We start from the raw sequence: 19742 nt of genomic DNA on the forward strand, positions 1-19742 counted from the left end.
TGGTAGATATTGTTATGGTTCATGATCTGCTCTCTTTGTTATGTATCCCAGTCGAGGTGAACAAGAAAGAGAAAGGCGAGCGAGCGGTGGTGGAAGGGGAAAGAGGAAGCTGTGATGTGATGATGTCTGGGAGGAACCATCCAAGGCGGAAACCCACTACGGCCACCGCGGAGTGTCAACTGTCCATCATTAACCCCTCGCCGAACCCATCATCCTACTTGCAACCTACCACCACACAACACCCACGCCCTCTGCGACGCCGCGCCCTCACCTCCGGCTTCTTCAGCCACTCCGATCGACTTTGCATCCCGGTCCGCTGTCCCCGCAACCCCCGCCGCCATGCTGTCGCTCATCTTCACGGTGCTCTTCGTGCACGTCGCAATCTACCTGGTCAACACGATCGGCGCAACCACAATCGACAGTCTGGTACGTCTACATGGAACGAGAGTAGGAGAGTTCAAATCTTCTCTACTCATCAACGTTCACTCTCCTCATCGTACCGCCGCCCCGAAAGCTTCTCCAGGCTAACTAACACCCTTCGCATAGCTATGGCACCTCTACCTCAAACTCCCAACCTCGACCTCGAGAAAGGCCCGCGAACAGCAGCGCAAGAAGCAAGAGGCCGTCCAGCTCAAGCGCGAGATGAACAATACCAGCTCACAGGACGAGTTTGCCAAGTGGGCCAAGCTCCGAAGAAGACATGACAAGAGCATGGAGGAGTACGAAGCGATGAGTACGTGTTCTCTATTCAATCCCAACTCCCGGGAGAATTAAATCAAACATTTGCACCGACAAGAAAGGAAATAAAGAGGGAAGAGAAATATTCCAAAAAGCTAACAACGCTCTCCAATAGACAAAGCAGTTTCGTCCCAAAAATCCTCCTTCGATTGGGCTGTCAAAATCGCCCGCTGGCTCAGCACAACCGGCCTCAAGATCTTTCTCCAATTCTGGTACTCCAAGACCCCCGTCTTCGCCCTGCCGCCGGACTGGTTCCCTTACTACGTTGAATGGGTGCTCTCGTTTCCGCGCGCTCCGATCGGTCATGTCAGTATTCAGGTTTGGAGCAATGTGTGCGCCAGCACGATTGCGGTTGTGGGTGAGATTCTTGGGGCTGTGATTGCGCGGGCTCTGGCGCCGAAACAACGGAAGCAAGAGGCTGCTGCCGGTGCGGAATCAAACTTGAAGGCGGAGGAACTGGATTAAAGGTGGCGGAGATGATGCAGTAAGTACCAGTGGGTTATGATTTCTATTCTATGTATGGGTGTACGGTGTACTTGTATTGGGAATGAACTCCGAGTCGGGGAGTGACTCTCAAATTCTACGTTATTATGAGTATTGCATAGCTATTGCATTTAAGAATAATTTGATTCTAAGCATCATGAAAATTCAATTGGTATAAACTAGTAGTATATAAACTCCAGACAGATCAAATGTCTCTTCACAAGAAGTGAGTTGTAGATGTTCATCAGATATTTTTAAATCGTTTCTCGTCAAGGATCCCTCTTTTGGGGATCTCGGGGCTTGACTCTATGATTGATATATCATCCCGCGAACAAAAACAAAACAAAGCTCATGACGAAGACTCTCTTCAAGAGAGAGCGAGAAGACAAAAGGAGTGTTGAAAAAAGTCCGACCCCTTCGACAGGGTTTCTGCACCGAGACCAACATCAATCTCAGCACCGCTTTGCCATAAGCTACAGACTTAAAAGATATCGGAACTCCTCGCCTCAAGAATGAGCCCCATTGAGTTACCCCCATAACACCGAAGTGAAAACAAGGGGCAATCGCATGACTATCGAACCACGACGAAAGGCAACCCGATACAAGAGAGATCGAAATCCCCCTTCCCCCCCTCCGACACGAGCCCACCGCCCCATTATAGCCAGTAACCCTCGCAATCGAGAGAACCGTCGGACGGTGGACGCAGTCGGGATGGGATAGGGCAATAAGCCGCTATCGAATTGCTTCTATGGCGGCGCGTTTCCGCAATGCCTGGCTTGGACTAACTCCGATCCGAAAATCAAAGTGCAGGTTGTCCGGGGACTTTCCCCAAAGCGAGTTTTTGTGTGAAAAAGGAAGAGAGTATCTTCCTTTTTGTGTGTGAGCTTTGAATGCGATCCTTTGAGCGAGGAGTTGAGAGGAAGGAGAAGCTTTGAGAGGTTCCGCCATATTTTTTTTTCTTATGTGCTATCTGTCATGTGATCGCTAGCACTACTTAGGTTAGCTTGAATCCCGTCACATGACTGGGTACACTGTTCTTCGGCTCAATTGCCTCAGTGTCGTGAGATCAAAAAATCATTCACAACGTCACGCACGGGCTTGTGGTTTAGGGGTATAATGCTCGCTTCGCATGCGAGAGGTCCCGGGTTCGATTCCCGGCGAGTCCATGCTTTTTTTCGTTGCCAGCGAGTGGTGGAGATCGATTGTCATTCACTTTGCTCTCGAAGTGGATGTCCAGGGTTGCCTGAGTCACGTGTTTAATATCACGCGGCCCACCACACCGCCTACTACTAACACCATAGCGATCGTGAGACGCCCTCTCTTCTTTTTTCGCAGCTTTATTACTTTTGGTCAATACTACATGACATTTTCTATTCATCTCGAGTCCTTACATGAAGTGAATATACGTACTATTCTCATAATCTATAGCTGAATTCGAGAGGCTCATGTTGGTTGACGTCTTTCCTGGTTTTTGATGATGGCGATATCAATGAACATGTATTGGGCTGCATGGCTCCCACTGCAGCAACTCCAGCTGCCTCTTGCGAGCTTCTCTTTACAATCGCTAGCAGGAGGAAAATACAATTAAAGAAAAATCATTTTAATGATATCTCCCAGTGGATCAGACTGCACAGATGCTCTCTATATCCTTCATATGTACGGTCAACAGGTACACATACATAACTTCCAAGGCTCCGCTGTTGGATCCTTCACTACTTGTAGTACTACTATTTTATTGTAGTACAAGTACAAACGGAACATAGAAAGTCTTGATCTAAAGATAGTCGAATTCCAGATAAATATATTGATGATCATTGACCCTAACGATGCATGAACAGGTTATTGAAAAGAGATACATGAGAAAAAACATTTTTGTACACCGATTACGCCTTGGTCTTAGTCTTGCCAGCCTTCTTGGCCTTCTTCTTGGGCTCAGCAGCAGGTGATTCTGTCACAGCCTCCTTAGCCTCTTGCTCCACCTTCTTGCCCTTCTTAGCCTTCTTGGGGGTATCTTCTTTGGCGGCAGGGGCGGGCTCAACAGCCTTCACAGGCTCCTCAGCGACAGCGGGAGTCTCAGTGGTCTCGGTGGTCTCAGCAGCCTCGACAGCCTTGGGCTCCTGAATGGGAACATCCTCCACAGCCTTGAGCTGGGGCAGGTTGAACTCGTAACCAAGCTCCTTGAGCTTCTTGGCCTTGGAAAGACGCTTCTTCTGCTCCTTGGCAATGCGGTCGGTCCACTGCTCACGGGTCTTGCCACGCTCGAGGCGCTTCTTCTCGATGCGGTTCCAGGGGGGTCTTCTTGAAGCGGCGGTTGGCGCCCTTCCAGATCTCGGGGTGGAGGGACTCGGCAGGAACGAACTTGCACTTCAGGATGTGGCCGTACATGAGGTAGTTGTCCATGGTCTCGGCGACGATCTTGGCGACGGTGACAGAGTTGAACTCAACGAAGGCGTAGTGCTTGGAGCGACCGGTGATACGGTTGCGAGAGAGACGGAGACGGGTGATCTGGCCGAATTGGGTGAAGTAGGCGCGCATTTCGTGCTCGTAGAAACCGTGAGGAATGCGACTGGAAGACGAGGCTATTAGTGGTTGTTCGTAGATACAGGTGCAGATTGACAACTTACCCAATGTAGACGGTACCAGGCTCCTCGTTGGTGCCGGCGTTCTTCTTCTGCTTCTTCAGAAGCTTCTGCTTGACCTTTTTGGAGTCTGGGATCTTGGGGACCGGCTTGCCGGACTCGAAGCCCTCGTCTCCAGACTCGTCCTCGTCACCACTGCTCTCGAAGCCCTTGATAAGGGCAGCAGTCTGGTCATCCTCGGCCTCATCATCCTCCTCGTCATCCTCCTCAATGTCCTCCTCTTCCTCCTCGCTGTCGTCGGAGGCGGCAGGATCGATAGAGAAATCCTCATCGGCAGACTCGTCAGACTCTTCAACCACTGCCTCGACCTTCTTGGCCTTGGAAGTGCCCTTCTTGGCGGCAGCAGAGACGGGCTCCTCCTTCTTGGACTTCTTGTTACCGGCGGCCTTCTTCTCAGCGGGGGCGGGGGCGGTCTCCTCGTTGTCGCTCAGGAAATCAGCAGCGCGCTTGCGAGGCTTGGCCTGGCGAACGGATTGGCCATTGGTCTTCGGGGCGGCGTCGACGGTGGTCTTCTTAGTCTTATCGGCAGCCTTCTTCTCGTTCTTCTTCAGAATCGACTTGGGGGTATCATCCTTGGAAGCCTCGGTGGGTTTGGCCTCGACCTTCTTGGTCTTTTTGGTAGGCGGCTCGCTGACGGCGGGGGCTGTTTGACATGTTAGGGGGGGAGCAGAAAAGGGAAATTGTATTCATTGAAGAATCAGACATACCCTTGCGCTTCTTATCCTTCTTATCGGGGGCCATTTTTGGGGAGATGTGATGAGAATTGAAGACTAGAAACAATCGCCGTCTGGCCGAACTTTTTTTTTTTCGCTGATTTGCGCCAAGGCGGTCAGCCCCCACAGCCATCGCATTCGCATCGCCCTACAGCGTCCCAAGCTCTCTCTTCCCTTTGCGATGCTCTAATTTCCAGGTAATCGGCCATGGGGAAGTCTAAGAATGATTCATTGAGCCACGAGGAGATATGGGATGATTCTGCCCTTGTACGGTCTTGGGATGAGGCCGTTGAAGAGTACCAGGTGTGTTTTGCTCTCCAACTCACGTGATCTTTATCTGACCAGGAGGACAGCTCTATCACAGCATCCACGCCAAAGGGGAGAACGTGGATGATGTCCTAAGAGAGGCTGAGGATGCTGGTATCACCAAAGATGTCAACATGAACGAAGATGAAACTATGGAGGGAATGGAGGGTGCAGCACCGACCCTCGAAGCCGAAGCCGAATATGAGCCTCAGGTATGTACAGATCTGCGATGCTTGGTCTCTATTTGCGGTTGCTGAATTTTATTCTCTCCAGGATACACAGGATCAATCGATTGGCCCTCAGAAACCTGCTGATGCCGGGCCAACCTCAGCTATGGCTCCAAACCCGGCACCTCTAGCTGGTCCTACTATGCCAATGCCAGAAGCGGTCATGACTAATGGTTAGTATCGTATTGAATATTTACTCCATGGATCAATATGCTAACCAAGTTTCTAGTTCAAGATGAAAATTTGAAACGCCTGATGATGTCTTGGTACTTTGCCGGCTATTATACCGGACTCTACGAAGGACAGCAGAAGGCTGGGCAAGGAAAGAACTGATCCCTCAGAAAGGGTTTATGGATGGTGCTTCCCATCTCGGACCATTATCTCGTTGATTTGCATTTATGCGAATGGATTAGCTGATTTAATATACCCATGAATTGATTAAATAGTGACAGAAATCCAAGTGCACTTCGGCCAAGCATTCGGACGCAAATAGATATTACAAAATTTTTGGACAATATTTCAGTTGGACTATCGAGTACTTCATTATTCATTCGAAAGTTGAATATGAATTCATAATAGCAGGGTGGGCCCGCTACCCAGCTCAAGACCAGCTCACGATGTACTATCAAAGGTCCGAGACAACAAAGTACAGAACATAAATAAAAGCAAAGCCACCCCGTCTCGTGTTCGCCGAATATAGTAGTATTGCAGACCCTGGGATCTAGACTCTTTCTTTCATCGTAAATTCACGAGACTATAGCCTTGGTGATCTATAGAGTAGCGCCGGTACCGCCCAGAAGACCACCAACAACGGGGAGAGCGCCGAGGGCATTGGGCTTCGAGGTCGGGTGGACAGAGCTCTTCGGAGTGGCGCTAGCGAAGTTGCCGGAGTAGAGGTTCTTATCAGTGGGAGTAGGGACTGGGTCCTTAGCGACCTTCTCCTCATTTCCAGCAGCAGTGGGGTTCTGTTCCTTGGTCTTTTCCTCTGCCTTGGCCTCCTCCTCTGTCTTCTCGTTGTTGTCAACAGCAGGGGGCTTAGCGGCCTCTTTCTGCTTGCCGTTGGCGACTTTGTTGTCAAGACCCTCCATGATCTTGGGGATGGCCTGAAACTTATTGTCAGTGGACCGATATAAATTGACTTTGAAGAAGTTCATACCTCCAGGCCGTCAAGGGCCTTAGTAAGTCCGAAGCCGTGGCCCTCGTCACGCTTGGTGCCAGTGGGCGCAGACACAGCGCAGGTAGCCAGGACCAAGAAGGCGGCGACGAAAGACAGGTTGAGACGAGTCATTGTGTATGAGGTATGTGTTTGAAAATGTAGATCCAGAGAAAGATAGTATGTTCAGGTGAGGATTTAAACGAGTGTATAGCCCGATAAGTGATGATCTTCAAGGATAGAAAGAAGAATAGAATCAGAGCAAAGACCAGAAAACGCAGGCGACAGAGGAAGGCATGGCAGGTTTATATCCAACCCCTTCTCTCCCTGTTGTCGCAGTTTTGAACAGGAATGGAACATAGTTACAGGGGGGCGGGATGAGGGAGTCCAGGGTGCGAGGAGCATTTGGGTGCCGTCTTGCGTCTTTCCGCGGTATTTTTGCTATGGACCGCGTAAACATTGCATTGCCTTTCCCCATGATTCGCGAAGAAAAATGGTCCTTCGGGAGATGAGGGCCAATCTTGTTCTACGTGTGCATCTTTGCGCTTAAGCCAGGTACCGACTTGGGTAGCCTTAGCCTATACACATTAATCGATCTGCCGCGCAAGGGGGGGGCATGATCCAGTCAAAACCGCCAGGGTGAGGGAACAGATCCAATGGGAAGGATTAGAGACTGGATTCGTGGATGTCACATTCCAATCGGAGGTTCTGCCCGTATCTATCTTTACTTGATCAACATCATAATCGGGCTTGGGGATCAAGTCAACAATACTCAGTTACGAAACATTTGAACGCCACTCTACTACAGAAGCAATACATACGAGAATCAATATTCAGTTCAGAGAAATGGTTTGATATTGTCTATGTAAAAGTCGAGCAAGGCCTCAAGACCAATGTCGATCTCAATTCTATCTGCATTCCACACCCCTCGGGGGAATGCGAGCTTGGCCTCGTATATCACGAGGGACCGAGTGGTCAGGAACACGTTTCTAACCACATCGTAGAATTATTGAAGGAATGTACCTCCCTTCTTTGGCACGCACAGCCCCATATAGAGGAGCGGACGTAACACGAGGGAGTCTCCAGATGGATCTTGTCCAACTGTGAGGTCTCGCTTTTGGCAAGATTTTGACCTCAACTATCATTGAGAAATAGATGGACAAGGCTTCGAATCTGCCAAGAAAATGAAAATGCGCAGGCGGAGGGGGACGGCTGGGGTGCAGATGTCGGCGACGAGGGCTACGGTGGCGAGGACCTGTGTTAGTCAAGTCATACGAGTACTAGCATGGTGCTTTGTGGTTCTGTATGCAGCTTCCCTCTCCGAGGGAGTTGCTGTGCATCAAGCGGAAAAAAACATCACATTCTGCAAGAGCACGACAAATGACTCAGAGAGAGAAGGGGCGCCAATGGCGGGGTTGATTATTGCAAGCATGTATAACCATGTCAACAATCAGCCCAATGGTTGCTCAATCCCAAAAAAAACTCAAGGCTCATGACCTCCAGTTTGATTGGAATGAACAACCTTGGAAGTTTCCCAAAAAGGGGTGTATGCTCCAAAGCGAACCCAACCATTGTATAGGGGAAGGCAGAACCATCCCAGATCAAGAGTCGGGATTAGTACGAGCACGTCGTTCTGGGTCTCGTTCTAAAATTTGCTGGATGGAATAATGTCCAAGCGCAAGGGTATGATGGAGACCGTGTTTTGTAAGTAAGTTGGAGAAGAGAAAGGACGAGAAAGGCTGTGCGACGAGAAAACTCGGCGGGTCGTTAATCGATTAGTCATCCGGATTATGTCATGTTTTTTTTTTACATTTCGGTGGGTCGAGTAATACGAATACGAATATCATAGAAGTGAACACACCTACAGGCGGTTTTTTTTTTTCATTTCTGTTTTTTTTTTTTGTTTTCAAAATCAATGATGGGGGGAAAATAACAAGAAAGAACGGAGGGTCGCAGGCTCCCCATGGGAATAGAACTAATACACAACTTGGACGTGGCCACTCTTGTAGCAGTAGTATCGCGAGGCATGCCAGACTAAATCAGCAACCAATGGGGAAAGGCTCCTCAAAGCATATTCTGTGACAGAACATCCTTTAATTAACTGGAAAGCCAAAAATAACATCCTCGGATATATTCATTGTGTGGTAGGTAGTAGGCGAACTGGGGCCCAAGGCAGCATAATCATTTAACCAAGCCGCTTGGCATCATGTGGCCCGTATTGTTGCCGTGCTAGTATCCGTCAACTCCTCGTATTACAACTTTTACAACTGTCAGGGGCCACAATGCTCAATCTCGCTAGCCTCCCAAATGAGATTCTTATTGATATCATTCAATATCTGTACTACGCATCCGATGTGAATTCCATCTCACAGGCATGCCATCGTCTCTGGCAAGTGGCAGATCCCTGGCTCTACGACCGCTACGCATTGGACTGTTCTCCTCGTGGCCTAGAACGGATCACAGCAAATGGAAATACCGACGCTTTGCGCAGGCTGTTCGCCGCAGGAGCGGGCTTTCCCCATGGGAAGGAATCCACACTACCACATCGGCCACGAAATCAGTTCGTACCTTTTGACGTTGCTACGGCCAATGGGCACTTGAATATTGCTCGCCTCCTCGTTGAAGTCTACGGTAGCTCGGGGGTGGATATTTCGCTATCTTTCACCAATAATTCACCCTTTTTTAATGCAATCCAAGGGGGCCATTGTGATGTTATCCGATACCTTCTTGATGTCGCCGCCCCACCAAACAGACTCGGGTATATTTGGCCCTCGAATTCGGCTGTTATCCCTCAGATATCTCGAAATTGCCCACCTTCTTTCTTGAAATCCATCGTTGAAGGACCGGAATGTGATATCAATGCGCCAAGCGAATTTGGGATTCCCTTACTTTGGCGCATGGTCGAACACTGGTCACCAGACGCAGTTGAGGTATTGCTTGATGCGGGCGCCGATCCCATGGTAGAGCATCGATGTGCAGGATATTACCCTTATCAAACTTGGATGTCTACCCATTTGACTCCATTATACAATGCCGTTTTTCACAATCGAGAGGAGATGGTTCGTCGTCTGCTCAAAAGAGGAACAAAAGAGTATCTCAAAACCGGCCTCAAACCCGAATTTCTGGCTCGAATGTTGGAGACACACGGCCCCTCCGTGCCTTGCCTTATACTTGAGGATATATTTGAGCCCTGGAGACTTTGTGATAGCGAAAGCGATCTATTGTACATGCTAAATCTCGCTGCTGCCAATGGTGACGCACAGCTCGTTCGCCAGATTCTCGATATGTCTTCCACAAAGGCAAGTAATAGCATCGATATTGCCCTAGGATATGCTGCCCAGAATGGACACATTAATGTCGTTGAAATCCTTCTTCCGTCTGAGTTGTCCGAGAATGGCCAAGTCCCCCAAACATACTTAATGGCAATTTCTAAGGCCTGCAAAGGCAAGCAGTCTCATGTCATCGATCTATTATTGGAACGTGTCGGTCCCGAGCTATGGACCCTGTCCAAGGAATTGACCCGTGACGGTCTTGCTAAATCTGGAGAAGATATAAAATTCACGCGGTATCTCCTAGAAAAGAATGCTTTTGCATTATCTGGACCTATGGACCGCGAAATATTGTGCCACGGAGCTATGGAACATGAGAATTTTGCCCTGCTCGAATACTTCTTGAATGAACTTGGGATCCCTTCCTTCAAATACCAGACAAAAGGAATCGGTGGCTCATGCAGATTTGAGGCGATATTCCGAGAGGCAGTAATTACAGGCAGCATTGATGTCTTCAAATTTCTGCTAGACAGGGAGCCTGTTCTTGATCCGAATAATCCAAATTGGGGGAATATTCTTGTTGAAGCTACAAGCTATAACCACCTCGATATTGTGAACCTCTTTCTGGATAATGGCTTTGATGTCAATACGCGTTACCGAATATCTGGCACGCCGGAGGATTCTGGGTGGAGGTCGGATTCGGAATCGAACGCAGATCCACCTGGAAACGCAGAATTAACAACAGATATGGTAGTTGCTTCGTCAGAATTTCCGCCCATACGGTATGCTACCATCCTAGAGGCGGCAATTTTCTATGTCATTTGGCCGGCTTGCATGTTTGATATTGGAGAAGATGATCCACCGAAGATAGGGATGGTCCGGTTACTTCTAGACCGGGGGGCTGACATTTACACCGTCAATTCCAAGGGTCAATATCTTTTTGAATGCCATACTCAAAAGGGTCAATCTGCTGTCATTCTTCAAGAATTCCTCTCTCGAGGTGTCAGCCCTCTCATGCCAATCCGAGGTACACATGAAAGTCTTTGGTCATATGCATTCAAAACTGCCATCGAGGTTAGCAGTCCTGGTCATTGGGAAAACGCAAGCCTCTTATCCCAATGTATCATGGATCAAGGTCTGCCTTGTGAGGTTTTCAGATCTTTGATTCCCTGCGACGACAGAATCCCTGTGAATATGAATCAACTTGCGGGAGAACCGCTAGGGGGGTTGGGAGAAATTCCATATCGTAAAGAGTATGTGGAGGCATTACTGGAGAGTGAGGTACCCTGTGTCGGAGTGTAACCCGAAGACAATAAAGGAGGAGGACACATGAATGTGTCAAGCGAGCAAATTAAGCTTACACTGATCTATGTTTACTTTATTGGCATATTAAATGCTAGCAGTACTCGTTACAAAGGAAAATGATAATTCAAAGGGGTAGAAACAACCCTTAAATTGTGGAATGTAACTTAATATATCGTTAGCATATTCCTAGAATCTCGATGCTGCGGTTTTTGCTTACTTCCTAAGTGCGATAAGTCGAAGAAGTGGTTTAAATTTGCAAAGCGGGTAAAAGCTGAACCTGTTCAATGAGAGCGATAATTTCACTCAGCATACGAATGACCGTGGTACCGGCAGCTGCTGCCTTAATATATTCCCCCACCTCAACAAGCGCCAGGATTATTTCTTTCAATCGGGCGTATAATTCACGAGAGTTCACAGCTCCTGGTAAAGCCTCAGAGCACATAGTAAATGTAAATCTCCATATATCCACACTTGTAGCTAACGATCTGATGAGATCGGAATGGGGAAAAGGATCATCGGATAAGATCTCTATCCACCTATTTGCGAGCACTGTAAACTCCCTACAGGCTTTCCTGAAATCGGAAACCTGAAAGTGAGACATGATTTAAGAATAGAAGAAGTCGATATCGAAGACCAATGGAGCGTTGGAACCCCTTGAAGGTCGATAGACTAATAATGATATTGTTCAAGACAGAAGCTGATATTTATATGTTTTTGGAATAGGTATCCTTGGAAGACCTTCGATGATCCGACGCGGAGCAAGCAGCTTGAAGACTCGGGAGTAAAAAGATCTTTATTGAATCTATGAAGACAATAAAAGTTTAATCTTGCCTATGGTAATTAATCCATGGGAGCTACAGACTTTGTTGCAGATTCTTTTGTTCCAAATCCAGCTTGAAACAAGCTCCTCCATAAATAGAAACCCTAAGAATGAAAACCAAAAGGCCAAGAAAAGAACAAAAGGCTCGACATCCGTCCGAGTCTATCACACAAACCATTGTCAATTTGGTTGGATACAATAAGACCAAGTGCTAGTTAGACATTTCTTCTCTTAGAACAATTTCGCCTTCTCCATTCGGTCTTTCGAAGCCAGCAAGGTACCGTTCAAGCACCTCCTCCGTTACCAAAAATGCCGAATCGCCATCCTTATCCTCCAACAAGTTCCTGGCTCTCACTCGTCGGCGCAGCTCATCAGCTTCGACGTCAAGGTAAACTAGAACCCAGCGAGCTCCATTAGATTCGGCGATTAGTTTCCATTCGTCTCGTGTTTCGCGGAACGCAAAAGAAAAGTCCAGTATCACGTTATGAACTCCTTCTCGAAGCAAGGAAATGAACTCAGATCGTAGCGCAACTTCTGCTTCCTCTTGATAGGCGTTGTACTTTTCGGCGGCGTAATCCTTGCCCCAGAGGCCATTATTTTTGTAAATCCAGGCGTCGATTGAAAGGCGCTGGAAGGACTGGTAGTTGGAGATAATCCATTTAGAAAGGGTAGATTTGCCAGATCCTAGCAATAATCATCGAGAGTTAAAATAATAAAAATGGTTCCTGTCTTCATGCCAAGAAATGCTTAAATCACATAACATACCTGCGATCCCACATGTCATCACAACTATTGGACGAGGATCTGTTGTGGAGCGACTAAGCTGGGAGACTACCGCCTTGGGTGGGTCAAAGAGGATGGTGGAAGCCATATTTTATCATCCAGGGGAAAGGAAGAGAATTTATCAAAATGACACAGAGAGTGCAAATCAAGATCCTTAAATGTAGATAAATGACTCACACGTACAGCAGCAACAGAAACTCCAGGGCCACCAGAATGGTTCGCCACGTGCAGAAAAGGTACCAGTACCGGAGATTCCAACCAACCCCACATCCAAAACCAAAATGCCGGCTCTTCCGTGTTTTCTTATTCTTTTCCCTGGTCAAATCCGATCTCGAACGAAAATCTCAAAAAAAACATCCTCAAAATGAGACCGAGGGCCCGGAGAGCCCTAGTACAACTCTTCATCTTCGCCTTCTTCCTGAATATAATCCTAATCCTGAACTGGCCCCAATCAAAGGCTAAATCCTTCCCATGGGCTAAAATCCGATATCAAACCCGCGCCACCACCTTCCCGTCTCAGCGCGGCATATGTCCAAATCTCTCAACCTCGAAAAAACCCGCACTGGTCGTCTCTCGGGTGGAATCAGATGGCACTGCATTCTGGTTAGACAAACTTGCTGATAAATACACATTATGTATCTACGATGTCGATATTGCGGGACAAGAAACATCCGCGCATGGAAGTTCCGACTCATCCTCTGGATATCTTCAAGTCCCTGCAAACCGAGGCCATGAAGCAATGGCCTACTTGACATTTCTGATTGACAACTATGAGAACTTCCCTTCCGCCGGCGCAGTATTCATTCACGGCTCACGCTGGGCCTGGCATAATGATGCGCCGGATTACGACAATGCGGCGCTACTGCGTGATTTGGATATTCCCGCCGCTTTGGCGCCTTCGGGCTACCACAATTTGCGCTGCGACTGGAGCGCAGGTACTTGTTCATCTACAGTTCCGGCCCAGGGTAGTCTAGAGATGAGACTACAGTCAGCCGTGACGCCGTGGAGCGCGCGTGCGGCATCGGATATGGCGCTGCCCGGAGCACTAGCATCGCTTTTCGGAGGCATGGATGGATGGAAGCTGGCTAAGCTGGGGAGGAATGATGCAGTGAGGGCCCAGTGCTGTGCGCAGTTTGTTGTTTCCCGTCAACGAGTTTGGCAACACACCAAGGCGGAGTATGTCGCCTTGCGCCAGTGGCTATTAGATGGAAGTGCGAGGACAACCTCGAGGAGAAATCAGAATGGGGCGGTTGCGCCTGCGGATGACAAAGTTGCTGGTCGAATCTTGTCTTATCTCTGGCATATTCTGTTTGCGGAACCTGGGGCTGATGGGCTTATTGGACTAGAGTCTTTGAATAAGGCTTCGTGCCCGAGTGCACAAGAGTGCTATTGTCGATTGTACGGGCGATGCAAGCTTCAATGTACTAATCCAGGAAGTTGTCGGGGGCAATATTCGGTGCCGCAGTACTATAAACTGCCGGATGACTGGGCTGAAACGCATTCATGAACATAAGCATCTACTATAAAGGCGCATTGGGGATATTTCTTTGTACATAGACGTAGGTCGGCCCGCAGATATGCTGGTGGAACATCCAACTGAAGTGCTAGTTCAACGATTTAGATGCCATTTTTCTACTTAATCCATGGATAATTTCGCGGGATGAATGTTTTTATTCTCCTGGACAGACAGATTGTTGATTTTGCTTTATAGAAAGGCATGGGAAGTTGTTTAATCATCCTATTTTCTTCATGCAAAAACTACATAGAATATCGAAAACAGTGGCATTTTTCCTTCAACTGCACCAACTCCATGTGAAAAACAATAGGATGTGGTGGGAAATGCCAGCGACCAAAGCGTCAGGGAGAGGAGGCGCAGGCAATTCTTTCTCGGCCGCTCAACCCCACTCCTTCGCTTTAGTGCTCAAAATAAAGCCAAGTTCAAACACGATTGGACTGCATCTCGTATTTCGTTCGACCAGGGCCACCTTGGTAGTCAGGTCTCCGTTTAAGATGAGTTCAGCCTCGCTATGATTTGTTTAAAAAGGAAACCTACTGCCACCTCCCCTTCGCCGCCAAGTATCCCAAGAGTTCAGCCAAGCACCAAGAATTTACCCAAGTAGTGAAGCATGGATCCCCTCTCCATCGCTAGTGCATCGGGAAGTCTGGCGGTACTTTGTGTTCGGGTTAGTCTGCGCATTTCGTACCTGCGTGTGTCTGGAAAGAAACTTATCACATTAAATAAATTTCACAGGTTGCAACGGCAATTTATGATATTACCAGCAGCATCCAGAATGTGGATGAGAATCTTTCAAGTCTTCGCCAAGAGCTACTCGGTTTATCTGGAGTCTTGGAGGGCGTTGAGAATACGTGGAAGAAAAACCACAGTCATCTTGTCGCGTACTCAGGTGCGGACGCTAGTCTGTGGTCAAGCATCAGCGACAATGTCAGCAGCGGAAGAGAAACAGTCGCGAAGCTGGAGAAAGCTTTCGCAAAAGTGACCAAGACAGGCTCATTCAGCAACAGCTTTCTGCGAAAACCAGTTAAGGCGTTCAAGTTAAGCTTATCGTCGGACGACATTACTCAATATCGCCAGCGCATCAACTCGCACCAATTGGCAATGCAGAGTGGACTGCAGATGATCATCTTGTGTCTTCAAATACAGGAAACCACATCTACACAGAACATGGATACATCTTTATCCACCCTGGGAATTATGATCAATGCAATAACTGAACGATTGGAAACTCTTACAACAAAAATGAATGGGCCTGGCGCATCGAGCATTTCTCTAGGGTCTACTGGAAGGGATGGGGTTATTTTTAGTCTCCAAAATATGGCGCAGGCCGCAAAATCTCTCTACTCAAGTGCTAGCACGGTAATTGAAGGAAAGAGATCTACTGTCTACGATGGAAGCATTCTAGGTGACCCCTTGACGGAAGAACAGTCCAAGTATATCAGCGACTGGATACCACCGACCAAAGACGATATTCCGGAGAAGGATACACCAAGCGATGCTGCCCCTGTTGCCGTGACCAACAATGATACGATTACACGAAGTGAGCCAAAGGCCAACACCAATACCACCACCAATCTTGATTTCCTCAGCAGAGCCATCGACACAGTTAAGAGAGCAATCGAGTACGATACTAAGGGCGAATACGAGAGCGCATATAAGAATTACTACGCGGCACTAGAGCTCTTCATGTTGGCGGTGAAATGGGAAAAGAATCCTCAGACAAAAGAAAAGATTCGCAACAAGGTGGGAGAATATATGGCGCGTGCTGAGAAGTTAAAGAGTTTTCTCGACTCGCAGAAATCTTCGAGAAATTCTTCTACTGTCACAGCATCGACCTCAACAGCAGCCAGCAGCAACAGTAGTACTACTACGGCCATTACAGCTAGTACTACCACCCTCGTTGCGACTCGTCTTCCCTTCAACCCGGGAACTCCCCATGTCCTGCCCACTGAGATGAGCAGCAAGTTGTTTGTCAATTACATTGCGGAAGCAGAGGACATCTCCGGGGCCGAAAATGTCCAAATCGTCACTTCCAACGACACGCTTTGCCGTAATATTTCGAAAGCCCTGGACACTTTGTGCATTCCACCGCGCGCGAATCTATTTCTTTCGGCGGTCATCGCTCCCCGTACTGTTGAGGATGTTCAGGGACTACTTCGCCTATTCCATCGAGTCAAAATAGCCGTGTGGCCATTCTACTCTACTGAAGAAGAGGATCTTCGGCATGTTATTCCACGGGTCCCGGGGAGTATGGGTTTGGATCTTGCGAAGTATATGAATAAAATTGTCGAGGTGAACGAGGATCAGCTTTATGCTATTGTCGAACCGGGGGTCTCATACGCTGCTCTGGCTCGTGATATCTCACAGCGTGGACTCGATGACCGGGTTTCGATCGATTGGCCCTCCTCATCGAGGGAGCTTATCATCGATCACGTTCTTGAGTCAGAGTCCGCAGCGGGATCATGTGGCATGGAAATTATCCTGCCGAAGGGTGATGTCTTACAAACCGGAGTTTTGAATCCTCACAAGGAACGTGGGCTACCAAAGGTTGCATCATGGAGGTCTTTGATGAAAATGCAAGAAAACTAACCATGTTTCTACAGGATCGAACGCTTGAACGGGGCCTTGTAAATGGATTGGTCCCAGTGCAGTGTCTTGGAGTTATTTCGAAGATAGTAAGAGTCCACATTCATGATAGATTGTTGAGCAATCGCTGACACGCATTTTAAAGGCTATAGAGGTCTGTTAAGGCCAACCCTACTATATTACACGCGCTACAGTACTAATGTGGAATATAGCTACGTCCAAAAGCATCAGAATGTCAGCCATTCCTCATAACCTTTAGCAGGAGTGATCACCTCCTACAAGTCATCGATGTCGCTCGACAGCTTCACCTTAGCGGGTTGATCCATCACGACCTCCGTCTCCGTCATATTTTCCTGGAATCAGAAGTGCTTTCTCGAGTATCATCGCCAAAACCATCCTCACTCGCACATGAACTGCACCTCGATTATTGGAATCTCTACGGCGTGATCAGCCAGCCAGAACCTCTACATGCTTTAACCTGGGAGACCATCAAAAAATCATTCGAGGACGAAGGAATGGAAGCAACAAAATTCCACCTTCCAGATAAAGATTTCCCCGCGAACCTCCGAGTCTATATCCAAGAACGAGCGTGCCCTCGCTTCTCGGCATTGACGGATACACAAGATCTCAGATCAAGTACAACCGACGCGAGCGCATTACAGAGAACTCATACAATGTGCAGCCGAACATCGCGAATAGTAACCGGATCAACGGCACAAGAAATGCTCGATACATCATCGAAGCGAGGCCAAGAATCAGACTACGAGCTCATGAATGAATTCGTCCTCACTCGGAACCGATTAATCCACAATATCCACATCCTATCTCCAACCCACGACTCGAAAGCCCCCCAAAGAGTTCAAACTCTTGTAAGAGATCTCTTAAAGGATACTCTTACCCACCGGTGGGAGGATTTTCGAACACACTCCGTTCTCATGGATCAGATCATTTCTCACGGTGCTAATGCTGAGAGTAACTTTTGGCAGTGGGCTATGATCACCTCTGCGAAGGATGCGATTGATAGTAGCGGAATTCTGGCGCCAGGAAAACATGGCATTTGGCCTAAGCAGGCTTCTTCGGGGGCTTGGGAGGCGGTTATTGAGGACTTTTAAGAAGTTTTTTTGTTCTCATTTAATCTCTTGTTTCATGTTATGGCGAAGGCAGTTTCATTCAACTAACTAGCAACGTCAATCTACGCTAACCAACGGGCCAAAGGCAGGGGCTGATCTACGTTCTAGATAAGATGCTAGATCCGATTCATCATAATCCTTGAAGCAAATTGTGTATCGTTATCATGCTACAAAATACAAAACTATTTACAGGACAAACAAAGGACCACCGTCCATTCGCTCAGAAACGAGCCAGGACCCGCTCCTGCGCATCAGAAACAGCGTACTCACTGCTATGCTTCTGGCTAACCACAGACTTGGCCTGCGCAGCAGTGAACCCACGAGCCTCAACAGCAGGGTTATAACCCAGCTTATTAAACTTACCCACAACATCCGAAGGAACAGCCGCAGCGACCTTACCATCAGCACGCTTGTAAACAGTCACGACGACCGCACCGCCCAGACCGAGATTATGTTGCAGAGCCGCATCAGTACCGTCGATCAGACGATTATTCGCCCAACCACGCAAATGCCAGACCAACTCGGCGCACTGAGCAATACCTGTCGCGCCGAGTGGGTGACCCTTGGAAATGAGGCCGCCGGAGGGGTTAATGACCATTTTACCTCCGTAAGTGATATCGCCCTTGCGGACCATCTCGTGAGCCTTGCCCGGCTCGGAGAGTTCAAGCGCATCGATGGTAATCATCTCGTTGGCGGAGAAACAGTCATGCAGCTCGCAGACCTTGATGTCCTTGACGTTGACGCCTGCTTCGGCGATGGCCGTGCGGGCTGCGTAGCGGGACATGCCGAAACCCATCAGGTCAATGGAGCTCTGATTGTAGACTTGGTCTGTGTCGGAGGCGAGGGTTTGGCCGGCGATTAAGATGGCGTTTTCCTTGAGGTGTGGGCGGGCGTCAAGGAATTCTTGGGAGACGATTACGGCTGCGGCGCCGCCGTCGGAGGTTGGGCAGCATTGAAGCTTTGTGAGGGGTTCGTGGATCATGGGGGATTTGAGGACTTGGTCCAGGGTGTATTCTTGTTGGAACTGGGAGTAGGGGTTGCGCTTGGAATGTTCGTGGTTGATCCGGGCAATTTCCGCGAAGTCTTCGTTTGTTGCGCCGTACCTGGTGGATCGTGACGTTAGCATATTGTCCAACAAGGTATTCTCTCTCCTTGTTTGGGGGAAAGAAGCTCACTTCTCCTTGTATTCAACGCCAGCATTGCCGAACATCTGGGCGGCGCCGGGGGCATTGGTGACACCACGAGTCTCGGCCATCATCGTACCGAACAGACCGGTCGGGTTGGTGCGGTCATTGTACATGGACTGCAAGCTACCGGGGTTCATCTTCTCGAAGCCCACGACGAGCACACAGTCGGCGGCACCGTGGGAGACCATGGTGCGGGCCATGGCCAGGCCAGTCGAGCCGGTGGAGCAGTTGTTGTTGACATTGTAGATGGGGATCTGGGTGAGACCGAACTGGTAGAAGACGCGCTGGCCGCAGGTGCTGTCGCCGTAGACGTAGCAGGCGACACCTTGGTCGACGTCGTCGTAGGTGATTTGAGCATCGAGCATGGCCTTGATACCGGCCTCGTAGCCTAGCTCATTGTAGTCGACCTTGCCGCGAGGTTTGATGAACTTGGTCATTCCCACGCCTAGGACGTAGGCGGGGCTGGTAGCTTTCTTGACCATGGTGGCGGTGAGGTGACGGTGAAGGTGACGGTGAAGATGAAGGTTAAGGCGAATGTGGGGTGTATTAATCTGGGGTATGGTGGATGTGGAGGGATGAGGAAGAGAAGGAGGCACTTAATAAATAGGATCGATGCATTGTCACAGGTGCAGCTGGGGCCAGTGGAGAAGCTGATTTGCGGGGGGAGCAAAGGGAGAGGAAGAAGGAGAGAGCAGAAAGGCCGAGGTCCCGAGGATGCTGGCCCGAGGAAATGCCGGTTGCACAAATCAGCTCTGCATAAATCTCCGACCTGTGGTGTAGTAGTAACTATTCACTCGATCCAAGTCGGCTACATGATATTCAAATATTTCATATTTACTTCTGAATAGTTACGAGCACTCACGTTACTACTCGTAGTACTCTTGTTA

At 48.7% G+C, this 19742-nt stretch overlaps 9 protein-coding genes across 9 annotated transcripts; 5 read left to right on the forward strand and 4 right to left on the reverse strand.

Moving 5' to 3' along the window:
• Positions 1-339: 339 nt before the first annotated feature.
• Positions 340-1203, forward strand: N7481_000730 (guided entry of tail-anchored proteins factor 1; the record flags this gene model as incomplete). The annotated part of the gene is made up of 3 exons (XM_057259949.1): positions 340-426; positions 547-733; positions 854-1203. The coding sequence occupies 3 exons, from the start codon at positions 340-342 to the stop codon at positions 1201-1203; spliced, it is 624 nt and encodes a 207-aa protein (XP_057127781.1).
• A 1901-nt stretch (positions 1204-3104) lies between these two features.
• On the reverse strand, positions 3105-4601 carry N7481_000731 (RNA-binding protein; the record flags this gene model as incomplete). The annotated part of the gene is made up of 4 exons (XM_057259950.1): positions 3105-3519; positions 3581-3787; positions 3846-4503; positions 4568-4601. The coding sequence occupies 4 exons, from the start codon at positions 4599-4601 to the stop codon at positions 3105-3107; spliced, it is 1314 nt and encodes a 437-aa protein (XP_057127782.1).
• Positions 4602-4780: 179 nt separating this feature from the next.
• N7481_000732 (uncharacterized protein) lies at positions 4781-5439 on the forward strand (the record flags this gene model as incomplete). Its single annotated transcript, XM_057259951.1, has 4 exons — positions 4781-4876; positions 4927-5091; positions 5153-5279; positions 5336-5439. 4 exons carry the CDS (start codon positions 4781-4783, stop codon positions 5437-5439), a joined length of 492 nt encoding a protein of 163 aa, XP_057127783.1.
• A 437-nt stretch (positions 5440-5876) lies between these two features.
• Positions 5877-6394, reverse strand: N7481_000733 (uncharacterized protein; the record flags this gene model as incomplete). The annotated part of the gene is made up of 2 exons (XM_057259952.1): positions 5877-6209; positions 6263-6394. 2 exons carry the CDS (start codon positions 6392-6394, stop codon positions 5877-5879), a joined length of 465 nt encoding a protein of 154 aa, XP_057127784.1.
• A 2147-nt stretch (positions 6395-8541) lies between these two features.
• On the forward strand, positions 8542-10830 carry N7481_000734 (ankyrin repeat-containing domain protein; the record flags this gene model as incomplete). The annotated part of the gene is made up of 1 exon (XM_057259953.1): positions 8542-10830. One exon carries the CDS (start codon positions 8542-8544, stop codon positions 10828-10830), a length of 2289 nt encoding a protein of 762 aa, XP_057127785.1.
• Positions 10831-11864: 1034 nt separating this feature from the next.
• Positions 11865-12524, reverse strand: N7481_000735 (P-loop nucleotide/nucleoside kinase family protein; the record flags this gene model as incomplete). The annotated part of the gene is made up of 2 exons (XM_057259954.1): positions 11865-12337; positions 12419-12524. The coding sequence occupies 2 exons, from the start codon at positions 12522-12524 to the stop codon at positions 11865-11867; spliced, it is 579 nt and encodes a 192-aa protein (XP_057127786.1).
• A 276-nt stretch (positions 12525-12800) lies between these two features.
• Positions 12801-13943, forward strand: N7481_000736 (DUF3431 domain-containing protein; the record flags this gene model as incomplete). The annotated part of the gene is made up of 1 exon (XM_057259955.1): positions 12801-13943. One exon carries the CDS (start codon positions 12801-12803, stop codon positions 13941-13943), a length of 1143 nt encoding a protein of 380 aa, XP_057127787.1.
• A 619-nt stretch (positions 13944-14562) lies between these two features.
• N7481_000737 (uncharacterized protein) lies at positions 14563-17650 on the forward strand (the record flags this gene model as incomplete). The annotated part of the gene is made up of 5 exons (XM_057259956.1): positions 14563-14619; positions 14688-16499; positions 16556-16627; positions 16684-16692; positions 16751-17650. The coding sequence occupies 5 exons, from the start codon at positions 14563-14565 to the stop codon at positions 17648-17650; spliced, it is 2850 nt and encodes a 949-aa protein (XP_057127788.1).
• Positions 17651-17888: 238 nt separating this feature from the next.
• Positions 17889-19337, reverse strand: N7481_000738 (putative sterol carrier protein; the record flags this gene model as incomplete). The annotated part of the gene is made up of 2 exons (XM_057259957.1): positions 17889-18771; positions 18844-19337. 2 exons carry the CDS (start codon positions 19335-19337, stop codon positions 17889-17891), a joined length of 1377 nt encoding a protein of 458 aa, XP_057127789.1.
• Between the last annotated feature and the right edge of the window lie 405 nt (positions 19338-19742).

The sequence above is a fragment of the Penicillium waksmanii genome (assembly GCF_028829765.1).
Source record: "Penicillium waksmanii strain IBT 27052 chromosome Unknown utg000001l:1.0-4852451.0:1.0-4856178.0, whole genome shotgun sequence".
In the NCBI taxonomy this organism is placed as follows: Eukaryota; Fungi; Ascomycota; class Eurotiomycetes; order Eurotiales; family Aspergillaceae; genus Penicillium; species Penicillium waksmanii.